Source organism: Ursus americanus, chromosome 5 (genome assembly GCF_024610735.1).
Source record: "Ursus americanus isolate L20-20 chromosome 5, mUrsAme1.1.p, whole genome shotgun sequence".
Lineage (NCBI taxonomy): Eukaryota > Metazoa > Chordata > Mammalia > Carnivora > Ursidae > Ursus > Ursus americanus.
In genome coordinates, this window is record NC_142131.1 from 15335401 (window position 1) to 15353965 (window position 18565).

Genomic DNA, 18565 nt, shown 5'->3' on the forward strand with positions numbered 1-18565 from the left:
CTGTGTCTTGGAACCCCAGTCTATTCAACTGGTCGCCAAGAGGCATGCTGGTATGTGCACCTTCCAGCTGGCAGAAACGATGGAAGAATATTCTCACTGGTCACAAAGCCAAGCTCTCAAGACACAGAACGAGACAAAAGGAACACCTCATCTAGTTTTTCTTATATGTACACTAACAGCCTCGGGTCTTTCAGAGACAGAGTAATACTTAATAGGGATGTTCGTCTTTGGGGATTGTGCGTTTTTGTTTTTTTGTTTTTTTTACAAAGTATCTCATGGCATAAAAATCGTCTTGAGGGGCGCCTGGGTGGCACAGCGGTTAAGCGTCTGCCTTCGGCTCAGGGCGTGATCCCAGTGTTCTGGGATCGAGCCCCACATCAGGCTCCTCCGCTATGACCTGCTTCTTCCTCTCCCACTCCCCCTGCTTGTGTTCCCTCTCTCGCTGGCTGTCTCTATCTCTGTCAAATAAATAAAATAAAATCTTTAAAAAGAAAAATCGTCTTGAGGTTGGTGGGTGACCTAGTGTCAATCTAACCTGCTCTAGTGCCAACTTATCCTAATATGGGAGTCACAGAGTTAGGTGGTGGGCACTCTAATAGCCTTTAAATGCTTGACCCGTGCCCCCGAGTTTTGCAGGTTTGGCTTCCAAAAGCCTTTACCTTATGTACATGTTGACCCCCAACAAAGTTTGTCTAAACATACACCTGTTTGATGAGAACCAGTCTGTGAGGCCAGTGGCTCAAAAAAGTAGGTTTATGGGGCTTACGCTTCTGTTATACCTTATGGTTTTCCTACTTACGAGAAACAACACAACAGAGGGACATAGAAAAACAGTGACCATCTCTGGGAGGAAAATGATCAACAAAAACCAAGACTACTCATAACGAACCTTTAAAAGAGTCACCTTACATAAGGAACTACTTTCAGAAATATTTTCTTCTGCTAATCCAAATTTAGGAAAGGAAAAAGAGGACTTTCACCATTCTTGTTTCCACCGGACCATGCAGGCAGAGATCTGGGACATTGACATGGTAAGAATTATCTTCTGCTGGTATTCTGTCAATGGTCCCAGGACCTCTCAGCAGGAGCAGCCCCAGAGCGAGCAGTAAAATTACTCTCTGTGTGGTCAACTGTAGGGGAGGAAAAATTTTCCCTCAACCCTTCTGATTCTTTTGGCTGGTCTATTAATTAAATTGACAAAAGAAAGATTAACAGGACAAAATCAAATTCCTTTCATACAGGAGCCTCACACAGACAGAAGAGGTTCAAAGACACCTAGGCAACTAGGGCTTTTAGGCTCTCCTGAGCTAAGGAAACTGGGGGTAGGGAGTGGGGATTCAAAGGAAAGGAAGACAATTCACAGGAAGGTGGGAAAAGCAAATGTTTGGCAAGCAAATGTTTGCCATGCTATGCAGAAACAATGGAACACACAGAGGAATCTGAACAAACTGGCCCTGCCAAGCTAGCTCCAACTTATGGCACCTAGCCCATACTCTGTATAGAAGGCCTGGCCCAGGAAGAAGTTACTTAAATTCTTTTAGGCAGTTAGGGTAAAAAGCTCTTCCTAAAGTCTATTGGTCCTCAACTGTCTTTAGCTCAGAATAACCCACATGCCAAGGGGACACATTTTGGAGTAGCATCTTCTGTTCCCCTATCACTACTAACATTGGAAAAATAACTAGAAAATGTCAATAAAATTAGCAAAATAAACATAACAGGTTAAACGTATTTTAAAAGTTGAACAGAATGATAAACTAAATATCAATATAAAGTGTAAAACTTGACCTGTGTAGTCAGAGGCTGATTTTCTTTAGGCTGAAAAGACACCAGACAACCAATTAAAGTCCTTTCCTGTTCAGATGCCTTACCAAAAGGCTATGGTTGGTATCCTTGTAGTCCTTGATTATTTGATTTGTTCAATTGGGGGAAGGGGGTAAAGGGGGGGAAAAAGTGAAAAAGAATGGACTAAGTGGGTGGAGAATCTTCCCCCAGGGAACATGTGGCAATGTCTGATTGTCACAACTAGGGTGGGAGGTGTTATTGGCATCCAGTGGTCAAAAAGCCCTGGATACTACTAAATGCCCTACAACTCACAGTTCACAGGAGAGTCCCCAACAATAAAGAATTATCCAGCCCAAAATATAAAAAGCGCCCAGGCTAAGCTAGAAACTCTGCCTTGCCTAAAGACCTGAAGTTCCTGCCTTGACGCACACTGCCATATAGGCAAACGGCTCCCGTCAGATGTGAAGTAGATCCACGTAGCCCCACACATACAGGAAATTGCTGAATTCAAATAATCCTTTCCAAAAAGGCCTCAACTGCAATATAATTTATAAAAACTGAAAAAGAGAAAGGAGTTATTTATAACCTTTTGTTACACCTGACTCCTACAACCTACTAGAAGTATTATTGAAACTGTGCAAGCAGTATGATCATCAGATTTTAATCAACTTGACATGTTACATTTTATAAATTTAAGGTGTACAGCCTGTCACTTTGATACATTTATATATTGTACTGTGCCACTGAAGTAATATTATATAACATCATTAGAGTATAATATTATCTGTATTCATTATACTGTGTATTGGATCTCTATGGCTTATTTACTATTCGTCTCAAGTTTGTACCCTTAAACACAATCAATCTCATCCCCCCACTTCCCATTCTATAGGAACCACCACCAAAGGCAAAATAAATGTATAAGAAAAATAAAATTCCTTTGTAGCCCACTGACAAGTAGTTGAGACAGGCATAGTGACCTTCCTCCAGGAACTCAATTGCCTCAATGTTAATACTTTGCCAGAGGCGAAAGGCAACCTTAGCTAGACATTAGCCCAACTTCCAGGATCCTGTAAGTCTTCTTCAACATACAAAAATCCCTTTGGAAACTTCCTTTATCTCTACCCCCCCCCCAAAAAGATATATGTTAGCAATCATCCTCCAAACATATAGCACATTGATAAACATCTGAAGGGTCTCATGACTAAGGTTTTACTAGACTTGTAGTGACTTTTCCTATAAACAGCTAGCCCCTCAAGATCCAAAACACCTTGCTTCCAAATTCCTTAGAGACTTACACCCTATCCTTAAACCCCTCCCAACTTAAAAGTATATAATCAGTCACTCCTTATAACCCCAGTGCAGCTCTTTCTGCCCATGGGTATTGTCTGTGCTTAAACAAACAAACAAACAAACAAACAAAAAAACACCTCTTTGCACTGAAGAGGTCTCAAGAATTCTTTCTGGACCGTTCACTCCAGGACCCCAACATCATACCCATCAGGTTTACTGGGTTTTCTTTTGTTTTCACAGATTTGACTTTAAAGATTCCACATGTAAGTAATATCGTACAGTACTTATCTTTCTCTGTGTGACTTATCTCAGTATAATGCACTCAAGGTCCATCTAGGTTGTTTCAAATGGCAGACTATCCTTTGTCATGGCTGAATAATATTCCATTGTGTATGCATACCACATCTTTTTTATCCTTTCATCCAATGATGGGCATTGGGTTTTTCTCCTATCTTAGCTATTATGAATAATGCTGTGACAATGGGTGTGTGTAAACTCATCAAAATGCTGTTTTCACTTCTTCTGGGTATGAACCCAAAGGTGTTACTGCCGAATTGTATGTACGGTAGATCAATTTTAATTTTTTAAGGAACCTCCACATTATTGTTCATAATATTTGGACTACTCTACATTCCCGCTAACAGTGCATAAAGACTCCCCCCCTCTATTTTAAGCACATACTTGTCAGCTCTTGTCTCGTCTTCTTGATGATATCCATTCTAATGGGTAAGGCATTATCTCGCTGTCGTTTTGATTTGCATCTCCCTGATGATTAGGGATCCTGAGCATCTTTTCACACGCCTGTTGGCCATTTTGATGTCCTCTTCAGAAAAAGGTCTCTTTAGTTCTTCCGCCCAAATTTTAATAGATTTTTTGTCTGCTATTAAGTTTTGTTAGCTCTTTATATATTTTGAATATTAACCCTTCATCTGATACATGGTTTGCAAATATTTTCTTCTATTCTCAAAATAATTCTTTTGAATATAAAATCTCTAGTTACACATTTAAAAAAAGCCTAGCATCACAGCATTTACTACAACCGATTGCTCTCTTAACATATCACCTCTAAGCAGAGGCAAAAACAAAGCAGAAATAACTTGCACTGTACAGTTCAAAAGAAATGATGCAAATGAAATTATTCATCCAGAAAGAGCATTTGATAGCTTAAAAAAAAACAAACAGAAAACACTAACTATAATGGATCCACATATTAACAGGTAACACATTTAAAGGGAATAATAAGTAACAGATGAACAACAGAACACAAGAAACTAAGCCACAGGACTGTAAGACCTTTAAGGGCAGGATCATTTTTGTATCCCTCACAGGTTACAGGTCACTGACTTGCAGAGAACAAACATTTAGTATTTGAAAGATGAATGGATGAATGAATGACTGCAGAGAGCAATAACTCTAGAGAGCTAAGCCTAGTTCATCTTTTTAAAAAAGTTTATCACCTCATGCCACTCCCTTATTAAAATAGCTTCTAACTCCTCAGCTCTGCCTTTGCCTTTATCCACTCTTCTCCTTGCATCCTGCCAGCAGCCAGCTACCATAAGATTTCAAACAGGCCCCACTTTTTCCTTTCTCAGTTTCGGCAAATGTTGTGTTTTCCAATGGGAGATGCTTCCCTGACTCTGCCAAACTCCTACTTACCCTTTAGGTACTTCTTCCTCGACTACCTGCTATAAAGTGTGAGTTCACTCATTTCTACACCTAGTTTTTCTTGTTTGAAGCACTTAGCATTTTTAAATGATGTATTTACATTAATCTAATTGTAGTCTGCTTCTCCCACCAAAAGCTCCAAAAACTTAAGAACCATGTTTTGTTTCCCCCTCCACTGTACATGGCGTTTTAGATCAACGCTTGGCAGAGTGGTAATAACAACTTGCTGAATAAATGAAGAGAACAGAAACATTTTGAAGAGATACTTAGTAAAATTACGAAAAATACAGATGGAAGAGATCTGAAGTATGCAGAGGGATTATAATAGGGATTTAAAAAATAAAAGTGAATAAAGGTTTGGAAAAACTATTTATCAGGAAAAAACGATGATGTAGCCTGAGAACGGCAAAAGAAGCTTTATTAAAGTTCTCTAAAGATGTCAAGTATTATTGTAGATTGCGATGACGTGTTTTTTTGCCACTAAAAACAGGAGAAAGAAGTTTAAGTTAAAAATTAGGAAACAATGCCTTGCTCTCTATCTTTATAAATCAAATTTTACTGGAACACAGCCATATCCATTTATATATTGTGTGTGGCTGCTCTTCCTACAGTTGCAGAGCTGAGGACAGACTATGAGCCCGCAGAGCCAACAACACTACATGGTACCACACACACACACAAATTTGCCAACCCCTAGCTTTAGCCAATTTACCAGGAATTTTAATTAGGCATTAAAAAAAAAAAAACCCTTTCAGATCACTTGATCTTAAACAGGGAGATAAGAAAACTTTCTGTTCAAAGTGTTCAGAAATAAAAGAGAATGGCATCTATATGGGTGGGTGGACATGAGATCTGATGGAAAGGAGAAAGGATTTTACTTACCTAGTGAAAGACCTTCTGCCTTATTTTCTACAAAACAAAAACTAACAACAGTTATACTAAACTAAAACTAATAGATTTGAATCTGAGTAGCATCACAATATGAATTCTATACTTTTGCACTAAGAAAAACAAAAATGTACTGTTGGCCATAAATGAGAAAGATGGACCATTATCTAAAACTGGATGTCATATAACAGTCAAACTGTAACATTTTTACTAGTGACTTAGGAAAAGCAAAAATGGTAACTAAGATAAAGAATAATGCAAAGAGGGGCGCCTGGGTGGCTCAGTGGGTTAAGCGACCAACTCCTGGTTTCAGGTCACGTCCTGATCTCAGGGTTGGAGGACTGAGCCCTATGTCAGGCTACCCATCTAGCAGAGAGTCTGCTTGGGACTCTCTCTCCCTCTCCCTCTGCCTCTACCTCCTCTCTCTCTCTCTCTCTCAAATAAATCAATAAATCTTAAAAAAAAAAAATAATGCAAAAAAAAATAGTTAAAAAAGGGGGGGATGGGGTGGAGTGGTGTGGGATGGCGGGGTTATTGATAGAGAAAAGGAAATGGTTCTTCACCAAAATAGCAACATACAAAAAGGACATTATTAGAACACCTGGTCCACTTGTACAGATGAAAGTATTATGCTACAAAGTCCATAAGAAACACTTTAATTTTGCATATTAGCTATAGAAAATCTACCACTCTCTTAAAGATAAACTGTTTACCTGATTTCTGTCCCTTGACAAAGGTAAAAAATCAAGACATACTAGCAACAAAAAATTAGGAAGATAGTAACTTGAACCATTTTAGAAATAAATTTTTAAAACTGCCAACCTGTAGCCAAATTAAGAAGCCTAAGGGACCAACTTTGTGTGCTTTGAGAAGGGTAAAAAAAAAAAGAATTTCAACCATGGATATAGTTTAAATCTCATTTAGGGTTTTAAACATTAGTGATCAAACATATCTGTGGAAGCAAAGTAATCACTCAGTATGTCGGAAGAATTGTAATGGTGGGGCGCCTGGGTAGCTCAGTCGGTTGAGTGTCTGCCTTCAGCTAGGGTCATGATCCTGGGGTCCTGGGACCAAGTCCTATATTGGGCTCCCTGCTGGGTGGAAGTCTGCTTCTCCCTCTATCCCTCTTTCCCTCCCACCCCGCCCAGGCTCAAGCGCACGTGTGCACTCGCATTCTCTCTCTCTCTGGCAAAAATAAATGAATAAAATCTTTTTTTAAAAAAAAAAGAATTGTAATGGTAACATTACATTAAGATTTAGCTTAAGTCAGTCACAGGCTAAAACTTGCTGGGTTTGAACTTGCCACGTGATAGGTGGAAATAATGGTGGATAACAATACCCTGCTTTAAAGTAAAGGGAAATTGAGAATATGAGAGAAACCACCACTGAAGCTGATGTATAGAGAACCCCATTAGTACAGGCTCTTATTTCCTGCATTTGGCTTAAGTACAAGATAAATTATTTTTCCCTGAAGGTGACCCATACATACCAGAAACAACACATGGAACTACACTGACTCTAAAGTCATTGAAGTCTCTAAAGCCACTGCTAATCCCGTCCTGGGTCCCCTAACTCAAAGTAGTTTCATTATGGAATAAAAACAGGGGAATCCTTTTAACTGAATGTTTAGTTCTGAGGCTAGCAAATGATGACAGACATTTGCTTTTCTAAAACAACAACAGTAACAAAAGACCAGTAGGAATGGTGTGAAAGAAATAATAAGAAAAGATTCTAAAAGAAAATGGAATTTGAGCTAAGAAATGTTAAAAAGTCATGCAACAAAGGACAGCTACTCCACAAAAGGAACAGTAATCATCCCGCAGCTCAATGAAAACGAAAAGGAAAAAAAAAAAAAAAAAAAGAAGAAGAAGATAAAATGCTTTAGATAAAAATCTTCTAACTTCAGTAGTATAAAAAGAGACCTCTCTTTGCAGAGGGCATCATCGAATAAATCCTGAACCTAGTTTTAATCCTGGATTCCTATTCTAGAATCTCTCTTCAAAGTATTAAAGTGACTGACAGCATATTCAAGAGCTTTTTCTTTTACATAAAACCTAGATGCACTGAAACACATGTGTAACAAAAAAGAGTATTTGGCAATCTAAAATTTTTAAAGTATACAAAAATGATCTTTTATATTGGAGGGCCACAAACTCACTTGTTTTAAACAATACGTTCATTTTAGGAAGTTAGGATACAAGACAGAAAGACAGAAATAAAAAGATTCATAGTTTCCTAAATTGACTTTAAAGTTCAGGAATGTCCCTCAGGTCTTGGAAGCCTTCCTCACTTAGAAGATCAAGAGCGTGCAGCAGAACATTTCATAAAATGAGTTCTGTTATCACATTGCTTAAATAATATTCTCCCCCCCCCATTTATTTTAGAGGAAATTTTAAAATTAGAATAGATGACTGGTGGGAGAAGAAAGAGTGAGAAAATTATATATATAAGTTACTTATTTTTGCTTCATCCGTGCTCACGTGCTACATCACCAGACTCAATGGGAAACAAACAGTAGCAGCTTTTTATAATAAGGAAAGTTACACAGCAACAGGTACATGGGGCAAATGTTTTAAAGAGTGATATAACCCGAATTAATCCAAGTGGCTTTATAACATAAATATTCTGAGTCAATTTCATTGTCTTTTGTTATTTATCCAGGAAGAGAGCTGAGAACTATTCACAAGGCACATATGGGGTAGAGTTCCGCATTGGGCTCCCTGCTCCTTTCACAAAAGGTAATGCTTTCTACTCAACTTGAATGATTACCAAGTATTAAAGGGACTAAAAATAGTTCTTACCATGTAAGATTCCAGAACATCATATATAAAAAAGCCAATCTATTTCTTCAATGAAAAGAGTATAAACAGATTTAAATTTGTCTAGTTAATAAAAATAAAAAATAAATTCGTCTAGTGAAATGTTTACTTGTATAGGGTAGTTTACTTATAATTTTTAGTTATATGATTAAGGAAAACAATAGTTATGTACATATATAATAATTTCTTTCTAGGTACTATTTTCTATAACATTCAATTATTATGAAATCATCAATATTTTGAATAATAAATGATGTATATGGGGGTGAAGGCTCATGTAACATTTAGAAGAAAATAAGAATACAAATTACATATATGAGTTCAACTATATAAAAATACTTAGAAATTCCTAGAAAAAAAAAGATGAAAAAGTGTTTGTGTGAGAGCATTCATTAGGAGTAATTTTTACCTTCTTTATACTGTTTGTTATGTGTGTGTGTGTTCATACACATATTTACGTGTATGTGTATCTATGTATATATACTTACACAGGTGAGTGTATATGGAAGTATTTTTTAAAAACTTCATATAAATGTATATTAAAGATTACAGACTGTCTAAAGGAAAAATCACACAATTGGTCTAAGAAAAACATAATACAGATACACTTACCATCACACGAAAGGGAAACATAACTTCCTAAGTCATCAGACATGTGTCGCATAACATTTTTACCCCTCTTAAGACCAAGGAAGATCCAATAATCTATTGCTGCTCCAAGAATTCCAGTCAGTAAGTAAGCTAGTTCATGTTTGAAGACCTAATGTTAAGATGGGAAAATATTAGTAAAGTGCATTAAAATGTTTCTTTATCAGTGTTTATTTTGAATACTTGTTGAGGCAAAATTTAGTTTTTCAAAAATACAGGGCATGCTCATACTAAAAGGTATTCCTGAGAACCCTAACAAGCTACCTCCCTCACTCCATTCTCTGCTTTTCCTTCTTTCTCTTCTCCTTCCTCCCTCTATCCATATCTACTTCTTTATATCCACATGACAAAAACATTTAATAAAACCTCTGGGACTTAATATATGGATCGCTTATAATAAACTTTTAAAATAACATTATTCAATAGTGTTAAATGCTTTAAAGTAATTCTATTACACTGAGGAGGAAGTATCTGGCTTCTATGGATTTCTGTTAACAGGAATATAGGATTATAAAAAAAGATAGACCTAGCCATCCCTAGCGTTTATACATAAAATTAATCTTTACATTTATCCAAATGGCATATGCCAGAGAAAGACTTAAAACACAATGAATAAAAAGTTTAGCAGATAAGATTGTCCTTTTTGTTGTAAATGAAGAAACAGATTGGATCAAATTCTAATTATTAAATTGTATCAAATGCCATTACCTAACTTAGAGATGTATAAAGATCAATTTTTAAAGAATGAATACTGTTCTCTATTATCACTTCTATAATCAACATAAAATTTGTATAAAAAATATAGCAAGCATACAAATTTTTAATTATGGTAAGTGTGCTTTACCCTAATATGGAAAATATCTTTCTAACCCATAAACTATGAAGGTAGAGAGGTACAAAAATATTTCTTAAACACCTCTGATAAAGACATTAAAACTAGTGGACATTTTCTACAAAGACATTAAGACTAGTTGAAATTCCTTTATTTTCAGTTATTTGTTCTTTAGACATGTTGGATGTATGAAAAAAAATCACCAAATTAACAACTGGGTAGAAAACATGTGAAAAGTTTTTAATAAATAAATATTATAGTATCCGAATAGATTTTAAGTGCTATGTTCTGCAACCATACTATGCCTAATATGGGATTGGGGACAGAGAAATCTCTAACCATCAGTGACTACTGGATTTATTTCTCCTGCCCTCAGCAGACAAGGTTCTTACGGTATATAATATTTCATGAGGGCATCATCATTCCTTATTATAAGCAGGTCTTAGTTAAGTGATTTCAAAACTGAAGTTCTAGTTCTAGTTTGTTGTCCAAACAAGGGTAAATGGTCAAGCAGCACATATGTCAGCCCTGCCGAAAAAGTTTTTACCGAGGAAAAGCCCAGTCAGGATGCTTAGGTAGGTGTGCAAGTTCCCCACTGCTCTATCACACTGTGTGGCAATACACTGCCTTAAGCCTGGGCTGGACAGTAGAACTTGAGAGAGAGAGAGAGACCATGAAGAAATGGGGCTGAGGGGATTTTAAGCTGCATGATTAGGAAGCAATGCCTTTCCTCTAATATCAGAGGATACGATATAGAACCTTGACCACAGCCTGATCCTGCCAGGTCAGGATTTCTGAACGGGCATCAGCAGCACCCTCTCTCCTACCCTGATTGCAGAGCTGGGTTTAAGTCTTCCAGTGGCACCTTTATGACTTGGGAAGCAGCAGCAGGACTGGCTCTATCAGCTGGCTGGGAAGTACCATCTCCTTCCCTAGTACCCTGGTAGGGTCCAAGCCATAAACTGACCAGAACTCACTCCCTTAAGCATTGAGTGTTAGCTACTCTTCAAAGCACTTTGCAGGAAGCCAAGTTCTTACTTTGTAAAGCCAACATGGAGACAATCAATCACTCCGAGCAAGTTTTATTTCTTATGGTTCAACTTATCAAAAGAACAGGATATATAAATATCCTGTTTATAAATATATAAAACAGGAAAGTGAAAAGCTATATTTAAACTAAAAATTGATCCTATCAAGATCTACATCATAGAATGCTCCTTGCAGCAACATGTATATCTGAATATCAGCGATGACACTACTCAGGAAGGACGCAAGAAACTGGTAAATTTTGATTTCTCAAAATATTCCCCATCCCAAGAGCAGAGTAAATCAGGATCACTTCAGATCCCTGGTCCCAAGGCTCTGGAGAGGGAAAAGGAGCTTAGCCCACAGAACTAAGTCTCATATAAACCACAACTGAACACTTCATCAATTCAAAAAAACCTAAGAAAATCAACCAGTTGGGACCTTTCCCTTTCCTTACACAAGTATATGTATACACACCTGATACCACAAATTGGTATCAATATTGTCTATTATTCAATTTACCTTGATATTACTGTTATTAAACAGAGATGGGCAGCCCTTGCAATACTCACAAGGAATGACTATAGTTTCCTTACCATGATAAGATAGTGTCAAAATTATTCTTATCTGTGTGACATTGCCTAAACTTCCTACTACCATATATTCATAATAGTAAATTTTTATTTAAAAAAACACTTTCAAATTAGGTTCTTGGATCCTTTTATAATATATTCTTATCTATGTCACTCACTATAATCAAAGGGCCAAGACATTGCGCTATGGATTGTACTCACTGCAACTTTAACAGTGTATAAAGAATGCTATCCTTTCTAGCATAGTGGCTATATATATACACAAACATACATGATTTAGAAGTAGATTAGTGAGAAAATGGCAAATAAACCATCAAGGGAGAAAAGCTTTCCTGGAATACTGTAAAGTTTGCTAAAGCTCAAAGAACAGAAAACTCTGAGAATTAACAAAGAAATGAAAGACATGATGTGCATATGACACATATTTACGTTAGAACACCTTTCTAATGTGTTAAAGTCTATTATCAAACATTCTGTCAATACAGTTCTCTAGTATCTGCCAGTACAAGTAACCTCCATTTTATAAATTTGGTAATCTTCCAAAAATTGACTAGTGTATAATGTAGAACTGCAATCTGGGCCTTCTGACTACCAGGTTAGGGCTTTAAGCAATATCCCCGGCAAGAGATGACACAAGGCTCTGCTAGTACCTCTGTCAGAAAGATGCAAACATAATACACATAATGTGCCTCTTCCTGTTTAAAGCACTGACGTCTGAAACAAGAGCAAGTATGCTGCAATGGAGACTTGGCCTCTAAGCAAGGCTTTACCCTAACAGGCCGTGACACCTTGCATAAGTTACTTAAACTCTTTAGCCTCAATTTCCCTATCTTTAAATACAAAGTAGCTTCCACTTCTACCTACAATGGTAGGGTTATCATTAAATAGCATTTAAGGACATCACAAAGAAAAACAGGACTAACCACCAAGCTTAGCAAAATTTGTACCTCCTTCATAACCTTGACATAGCTCACCTCTGCTCTTTGCCAAGGAAAGCCCAAAGCTTTCTCAGATTAATGACAATGAAATTCACTGCCTTTGTGTCACTCTGTAACATTTGCTGATTGACATTATGACAAAACAATATTAGCATAAACTGAGGACTTCTGTTTAACTAATGACTTAAATTGAATGCTTCAACTCAGCAAATCAAGAAACAAATGCTTTACAGTACAGAAAATGATGTCTGTGAACATGCATGGAATTCTTGAAATTGGAAACTGCCAAAAAGATTTAATTAGGTACCAGAATGAATTCTAGCAGATAAGGTAACACACACACACACACACAAAACAGTTTTTATGAATTTACACAATTCAAATGTTAAAATACTGATTTGCTAAGTTTAAAGCTAGTTCTAATATTACAACTGATGCTATAATTTATTGCAGATTGCTTTACAAAATATGTTTAATTTATTTATAAATTTGAACAGAAACCTTCAAGTTAATCATGGATAAATCTATTATTTACATCAGTATTTCCTGAGTAAGTTCTTATCTTTGATGGTCCTTTGGTGATTTAGTATAATTGTGAAAAACGTCAGTTTTATCATTGCCTTCAGTTACAAATGAGCAGATTTATTTATTTAATCAAATGGATAAAAAAGAAATGCTCCATAATTAGAAAATATTTTCTATCCCCAATGATTCCATGGTCTAAAAAGTACATAAGAAGCAGATGTTAATTAATAAGAATGTTATCAGTTTTATCTTAGAAGTATTACACAAGTATTAAACTCAACTGGCAATGAAGTATAGATAGTTCTATTTATGTTGAGTATTTTCAATTTACATCTGTATAATCATATTTCTTTTTAAACGAGACACATGTACAAGATAATGGCTACTCACTTGGTTATTGCCACATAATACAACTACTTTATCACAAACATGCTATACCCAGAAATAATTCTCCCTTTTTTAATGGAAATTAAAGAAAAATTAGGGCCCTCAAAAGAATTTTCTTTTTGTAAGCCTCAGGCACTCCCTAAGGAGAATTTTTAAAAACCAATAAGGGAACTGTTTCTGATAATGGAGGCTTAAGTAATTCAAATAAATGACCTTATAAAAGAAAACTGAAAATGTTGAATACAGTACGTAAATACAATATGTAAAACATCTTCCAGAAAGATAACATGTTATGTAAAACATAACTTCTGGAAAGTTATAAAGAATTGCTAAGCCAAGACAAAGAGCCAAATGAAGCCCTCAAAACTAGCTGACTTTGCCATCAGGACACTTGCTGACCCCAAAGAAAGACCTGAGAGACAGAAGTGTGGTTTCTGGAGCCTAGACGAAAAGGAGGATAAAAGCCATAGCCCAAGGCCTAATACACAAGAGAAAAAAACCATGTATTTGTAGCCCTGTGCCTCACTTGGGACTAGCCATGAACCCTCAAACCTGGCAACAGAAGTTCTCTCTGGAGAAAGATATTTGGTGCATTTGTCATGTTACCGTTTCTACAAATAATTTTTCAAATGCGATTTATGGCACACAGTTAATGATTACTAGCTTGTAAGAGAATATAAAAAACACAAGAGAAGGAAATAGCAGAAACAACAGTTAGAAACAGACTCACAAAGACTTCAAATATGACACACTCATACATAAACTATAAATTAACTATCACTGCCATGTTAAAAGACCATTAGTGCCTGACAAAAGAAAATCTTGAAAATTTTGGAGGGAACTAGAAACCATAAAAACATGTTATAGTAATTAGGAAGTTAAAAAGTCTAAAACTGGATAGGTGCCTGGGTGGCTCAGTCGTTAAGCGTCTGCCTTCGGCTCAGGTCATGATCCCGGAGTCCTGGGATCTAGGCCCACATCAGGCTCCCTGCTTGGTGGGAAGCCTGCTTCTCTCTCTCCCACTCCCCTGGCTTGTGTTCCCTCTCTCGCTTCTCGCTGTGTCTCCCTCTGTCAAATAAATAAAAATCTTAAAAAAAAAAAAAAAAAAGAAAAAAAAAGTTTAAAACTGGAAAAAATACAACAGTCATGTTTAACAACATATTAGACATAGATGAAAAGAGACTAGTGAACTAAAAATTACATGAAAAGACACTACCCAGAATGCTCCAAGTACAGAAAAAAACCTGAAAATCTAGATGAGAGGGAAAAAGCATAGATGAAAAGCAGAAGGTGTAACATGAGTTTAACTGGAACTAAAAAAAAGTCGAGCAGAGAAAACATTTCAGAAGAAATATGAGAAGATAAACTATGTAAGAATTTTCCTTGAGAAAGAATACTTATGCCCACCTGACACCAGAATTCTCCACCCAAACCACTATGTATCACTACGTACAAAGTACATAGTTAAAAAAAAAAAAAAAAGGATAAATTCACAAAGTAGATTCCAAAAAGTTTGACTAAAGCAATTATTAAACTTGACATAAAAGATGATAGAGAGTAGGGTGCCTAGGTGGCTCAGTCGGTTGAGCATCCGACTCTTGATTTTGGCTCAGGTCATGATCTCAGAGTCTTAGGATCAGGCCCTGTGGTGGGATCCCTGCTCAGTGGAGAGTCTGTTTCTCTCCCTCTCTCTTTCCCTCTGCCCCTCCCCCTACTTGTGACCGCTCTCCCTTTCTTTCTCTCTCAAATAATGTTTTTTAAAAAAAAAAATGATAGAGAGCAATGAAAACAGAGAAAATGCACTGTATAATCATATATGGAGTCAAAAGGAAAGTTCAGGTAATTTCAGAAGGCAGAAATCATTATAGGGCTCGTTTATTAATTATAATTTACTCTTAGAAATTAACAAAAAAGCACAGGCAAACAAAAGCCACTAATCATAACAAAAATACATCCATTTAGAAGCTTTAAAATATCTTAAATATTTCTTGAAATCAAAGGAAAATACATAAATGACAATAAAAAACATTGAAAAAAACATTAACAGCACACAAGATTTAGGTATCAAAACCTGTACATAAATCTCAATTTGTACACAAATGCAATTTATTTTGAGTATATTTATTAGAAATAAAGCAGAAAATAGAGTCCCAAAGGCGATTATTTTGAAGAGGAGAAAGTTGACTAATAGTAATTATGCACCCAAAACATGGCGCAGTATGTTGCTATGCACTTTACATATTTCAGTGCATTAAATTTTCCCAACTACCCTTCAGGTAGGTAATACACTAAAATCACTGCATGTTAAATTCCTAATGACAAGCAAGATCTACTTATGAAGAAATAACTAACAACCACAAAGGCTGTTTTAAAAACAAGTCAAACTTTTTATTTATACACACAAAAAATTGTATGGACTCAATTTTTAAAATCATAGGTTCCTTATGAATTGAAATGTGCAAAAGTAAAAAATCTAGAATGATAAGTGAATACATATTTCTTAGCACTAATGATCAAATAACTGTCCCTAGCTACTATATCCAAATGTGTGATGATGAGGCAGCCAGCCTCTAAGGATCTTTTACCATAAAACTAAATAAACTATATAGAAAACAAGGATACATTTGGGTAGATTTTAGTTTTATTCAAATTGTTCAAAGAATAAAGACAAAAGAAGCATAACTCAAAAGATGTACTTTTCCATAGGTCATTATTTGTTTGTAAATCAATTCTACTTACATCATTAGACTTGCATTTTTCCTTGTGAGAATATATAGTCCACTCCAAAAGCATATTTACTGGTTTGGTCAAAAGCCCAGAGGCCTCATTTCCTGACCAAAAGATTTCAAGAAGAATTGCCTTTCCTGTTATTTTCAGACTCTGAGAATCTGACCAGTCATACAACCTAATGAAAATATGAATCAAAGTATATCTTTATGCCAACTTGATCACTATAGGTATTAGGTATAATATCTCTTGCCATAATACAAAAAGATCTAGTGGTTTCTAAATATAGAAAGGGCATAATATATAAAGATTACAACATATAGTTATAATAAAGAAAAAATATAAAAAAGGCCACAATTCAATATAATGACCAACAAATACACAGAGTAATCTAACTTCATGTTTTAGAGCATACACAAAACTTATCATGGATATTACAGATTCAATGTTAAAAAACATAGTAGGGGGGGAAAAATCCCCCAAAAAACTAATGGAACGTTTACTTAAGTGTTCAATTACTTAAGAATTATAAAAAACATAAACCCTGAATAATATAACAAAATCTTACCTATCCAAATATCTAAGCTAGTGAAAAACAAAAATGTAAACTAAAGACACATAAAGAACATAAAAAGCTTTATTGACACTAAAGAACTATGTCTGCAACTGTGTTTTAAAAATAAATCTAAACTAGGGGCACTTGGGTGGCTCAGTCGGTTGAGCATCTGCCTTTGGCTCAGGTCATGATCCCAGGGTCCTGGGATCCAGCCCCATGGCAGGCTCCCTGCTCAGTGGGAGCCTGCTTCTCCCTCACCCTCTCCCTGTGCCGTTCCCCCTGCTTGTGCTCTCTTGCTGTCTCGCCATCAAATAAATAAATAAATAAAATCTTTTTAAAAAATACACAAATCTAAACTAGAAAATAAGGTGACTCGGGGCGCCTGGGTGGCACAGCAGTTAAGCGTCTGCCTTCGGCTCAGGGCATGATCCCGGCGTTATGGGATCGAGCCCCACATCAGGCTCCTCTGCTGGGAGCCTGCTTCTTCCTCTCCCACTCCCCCTGCTTGTGTTCCCTCTCTCGCTGGCTGTCTCTATCTCTGTTGAATGAATAAATAAATAAAATCTTTAAAAAAAAAAAATGTGACTCTTGAGAAGTATGTACATAAATTAGAAAAATGTACATAAAACAATGAAAGTATAGAAACATTTTTCTTTGTGATTAAACTTACTTTTGGGTCAGATGTCGCACTTCACTTTCCACTAAATTAAAGAAAAATTTGAGCAGAGTCAGGTGGAGCACCTTAGTGCCAATAATATTTTTTGAAATTTGATGGCAAAAACTTTCATTGTAAAGGCAAGACCTGAAAAACATGAACCCAATAATTTGTGACATACAAACAATTCAATGAATATTCTGTGGACAAAGTATTTCTTTCAGAGTATTATTAGAATCCTAATGAAATTTCCTTCAACAAAATATAAAGCTAATCAATAAAATTTTATCAATATATTTTCTTCATTTAAAAAGAAAACCATGTCAAGTATCACATGACATTGAATTTTTAGTAATACAGATCTAATGTCTCTATTTTTCAATGACTGTAATGTTTAATAGCTTAATAGTACTCTCTCTTTGTATTCTTTATTTCACCGACAAAGAACAAAAAATTATGTATTACAGTAAATGCTTTCAATTCAGATGACCGGCTATACTCTCAATTCATAGATACTCTCTATAGTCTATAGTCATCTTCTTACTCAAGATTTTTTGTTATTATTATTTAGTAAAATGAAGGTCATTGAGGACTTTTTTTTTTTTTTTTAAAGAGAGAGAATGAATAGTGGGGTGAGGGCAGAGGGAGAGGGAGATAGAATCCCAAGCAGGCTCCACACCCAGCATGAGCACAGAACCTGATGTGGGGACTCAATCTCACGACAGAGATCATGACCGGAGCCTAAATCAAGAGTTGGATGCTTAATCGAATGAGCCACCCAGGCACCCCCATTTAGGGCTATTTTCTAAGAGTTTAAAAAATTTAATATTTATTTTCTTTCCATCTGCTATAGCAGTCCTGTCCAAGAGAACTTTCGGTGACAATGGATATTTTCTATTGAACATGTGAAATGTGGATTGTCAAACGAGGACTGAATTTTTAATTTTTTAATCTTAAATTTAAACATTGTCAAATGTGGCTACTGGCTACTGGGTTGGACAGCAAAACTATATATTATTTTTTTTAAAGAGAACATACAATTACTCAGAAGTCTAGGACTAGGAAAGAAATTCTAGGTAACAATACGTTTTATAATAATCTTCCAACTTTAACTGCCAGAGATGGATACCACAGTACCTTTCATTTTTTAAAAAAAGCATACAACAGGGTGCCTGGGTGGTTCAGTTGGTTAAGCATCTGCCTTCAGCTTGGGTCATGATCTTGGGGTCCT

At 36.0% G+C, this 18565-nt stretch overlaps 1 protein-coding gene across 5 annotated transcripts in view; it reads right to left on the reverse strand.

The window, feature by feature from the left end:
* Positions 1–18565, reverse strand: part of SLF1 (SMC5/6 complex localization factor 1) — a 79018-nt gene that overhangs the window by 15691 nt on the left and 44762 nt on the right. For all 5 annotated transcript variants that reach the window (XM_045796277.2, XM_045796276.2, XM_045796279.2 and 2 more), the window contains 3 exons: positions 17350–17481; positions 16136–16301; positions 9060–9207 (listed from right to left, as the gene is read on the reverse strand). In XM_045796277.2, coding sequence (XP_045652233.1) covers positions 9060–9207; positions 16136–16301; positions 17350–17481 — 446 coding nt within the window. The remainder of the gene's footprint in view (positions 1–9059; positions 9208–16135; positions 16302–17349; positions 17482–18565) is intronic.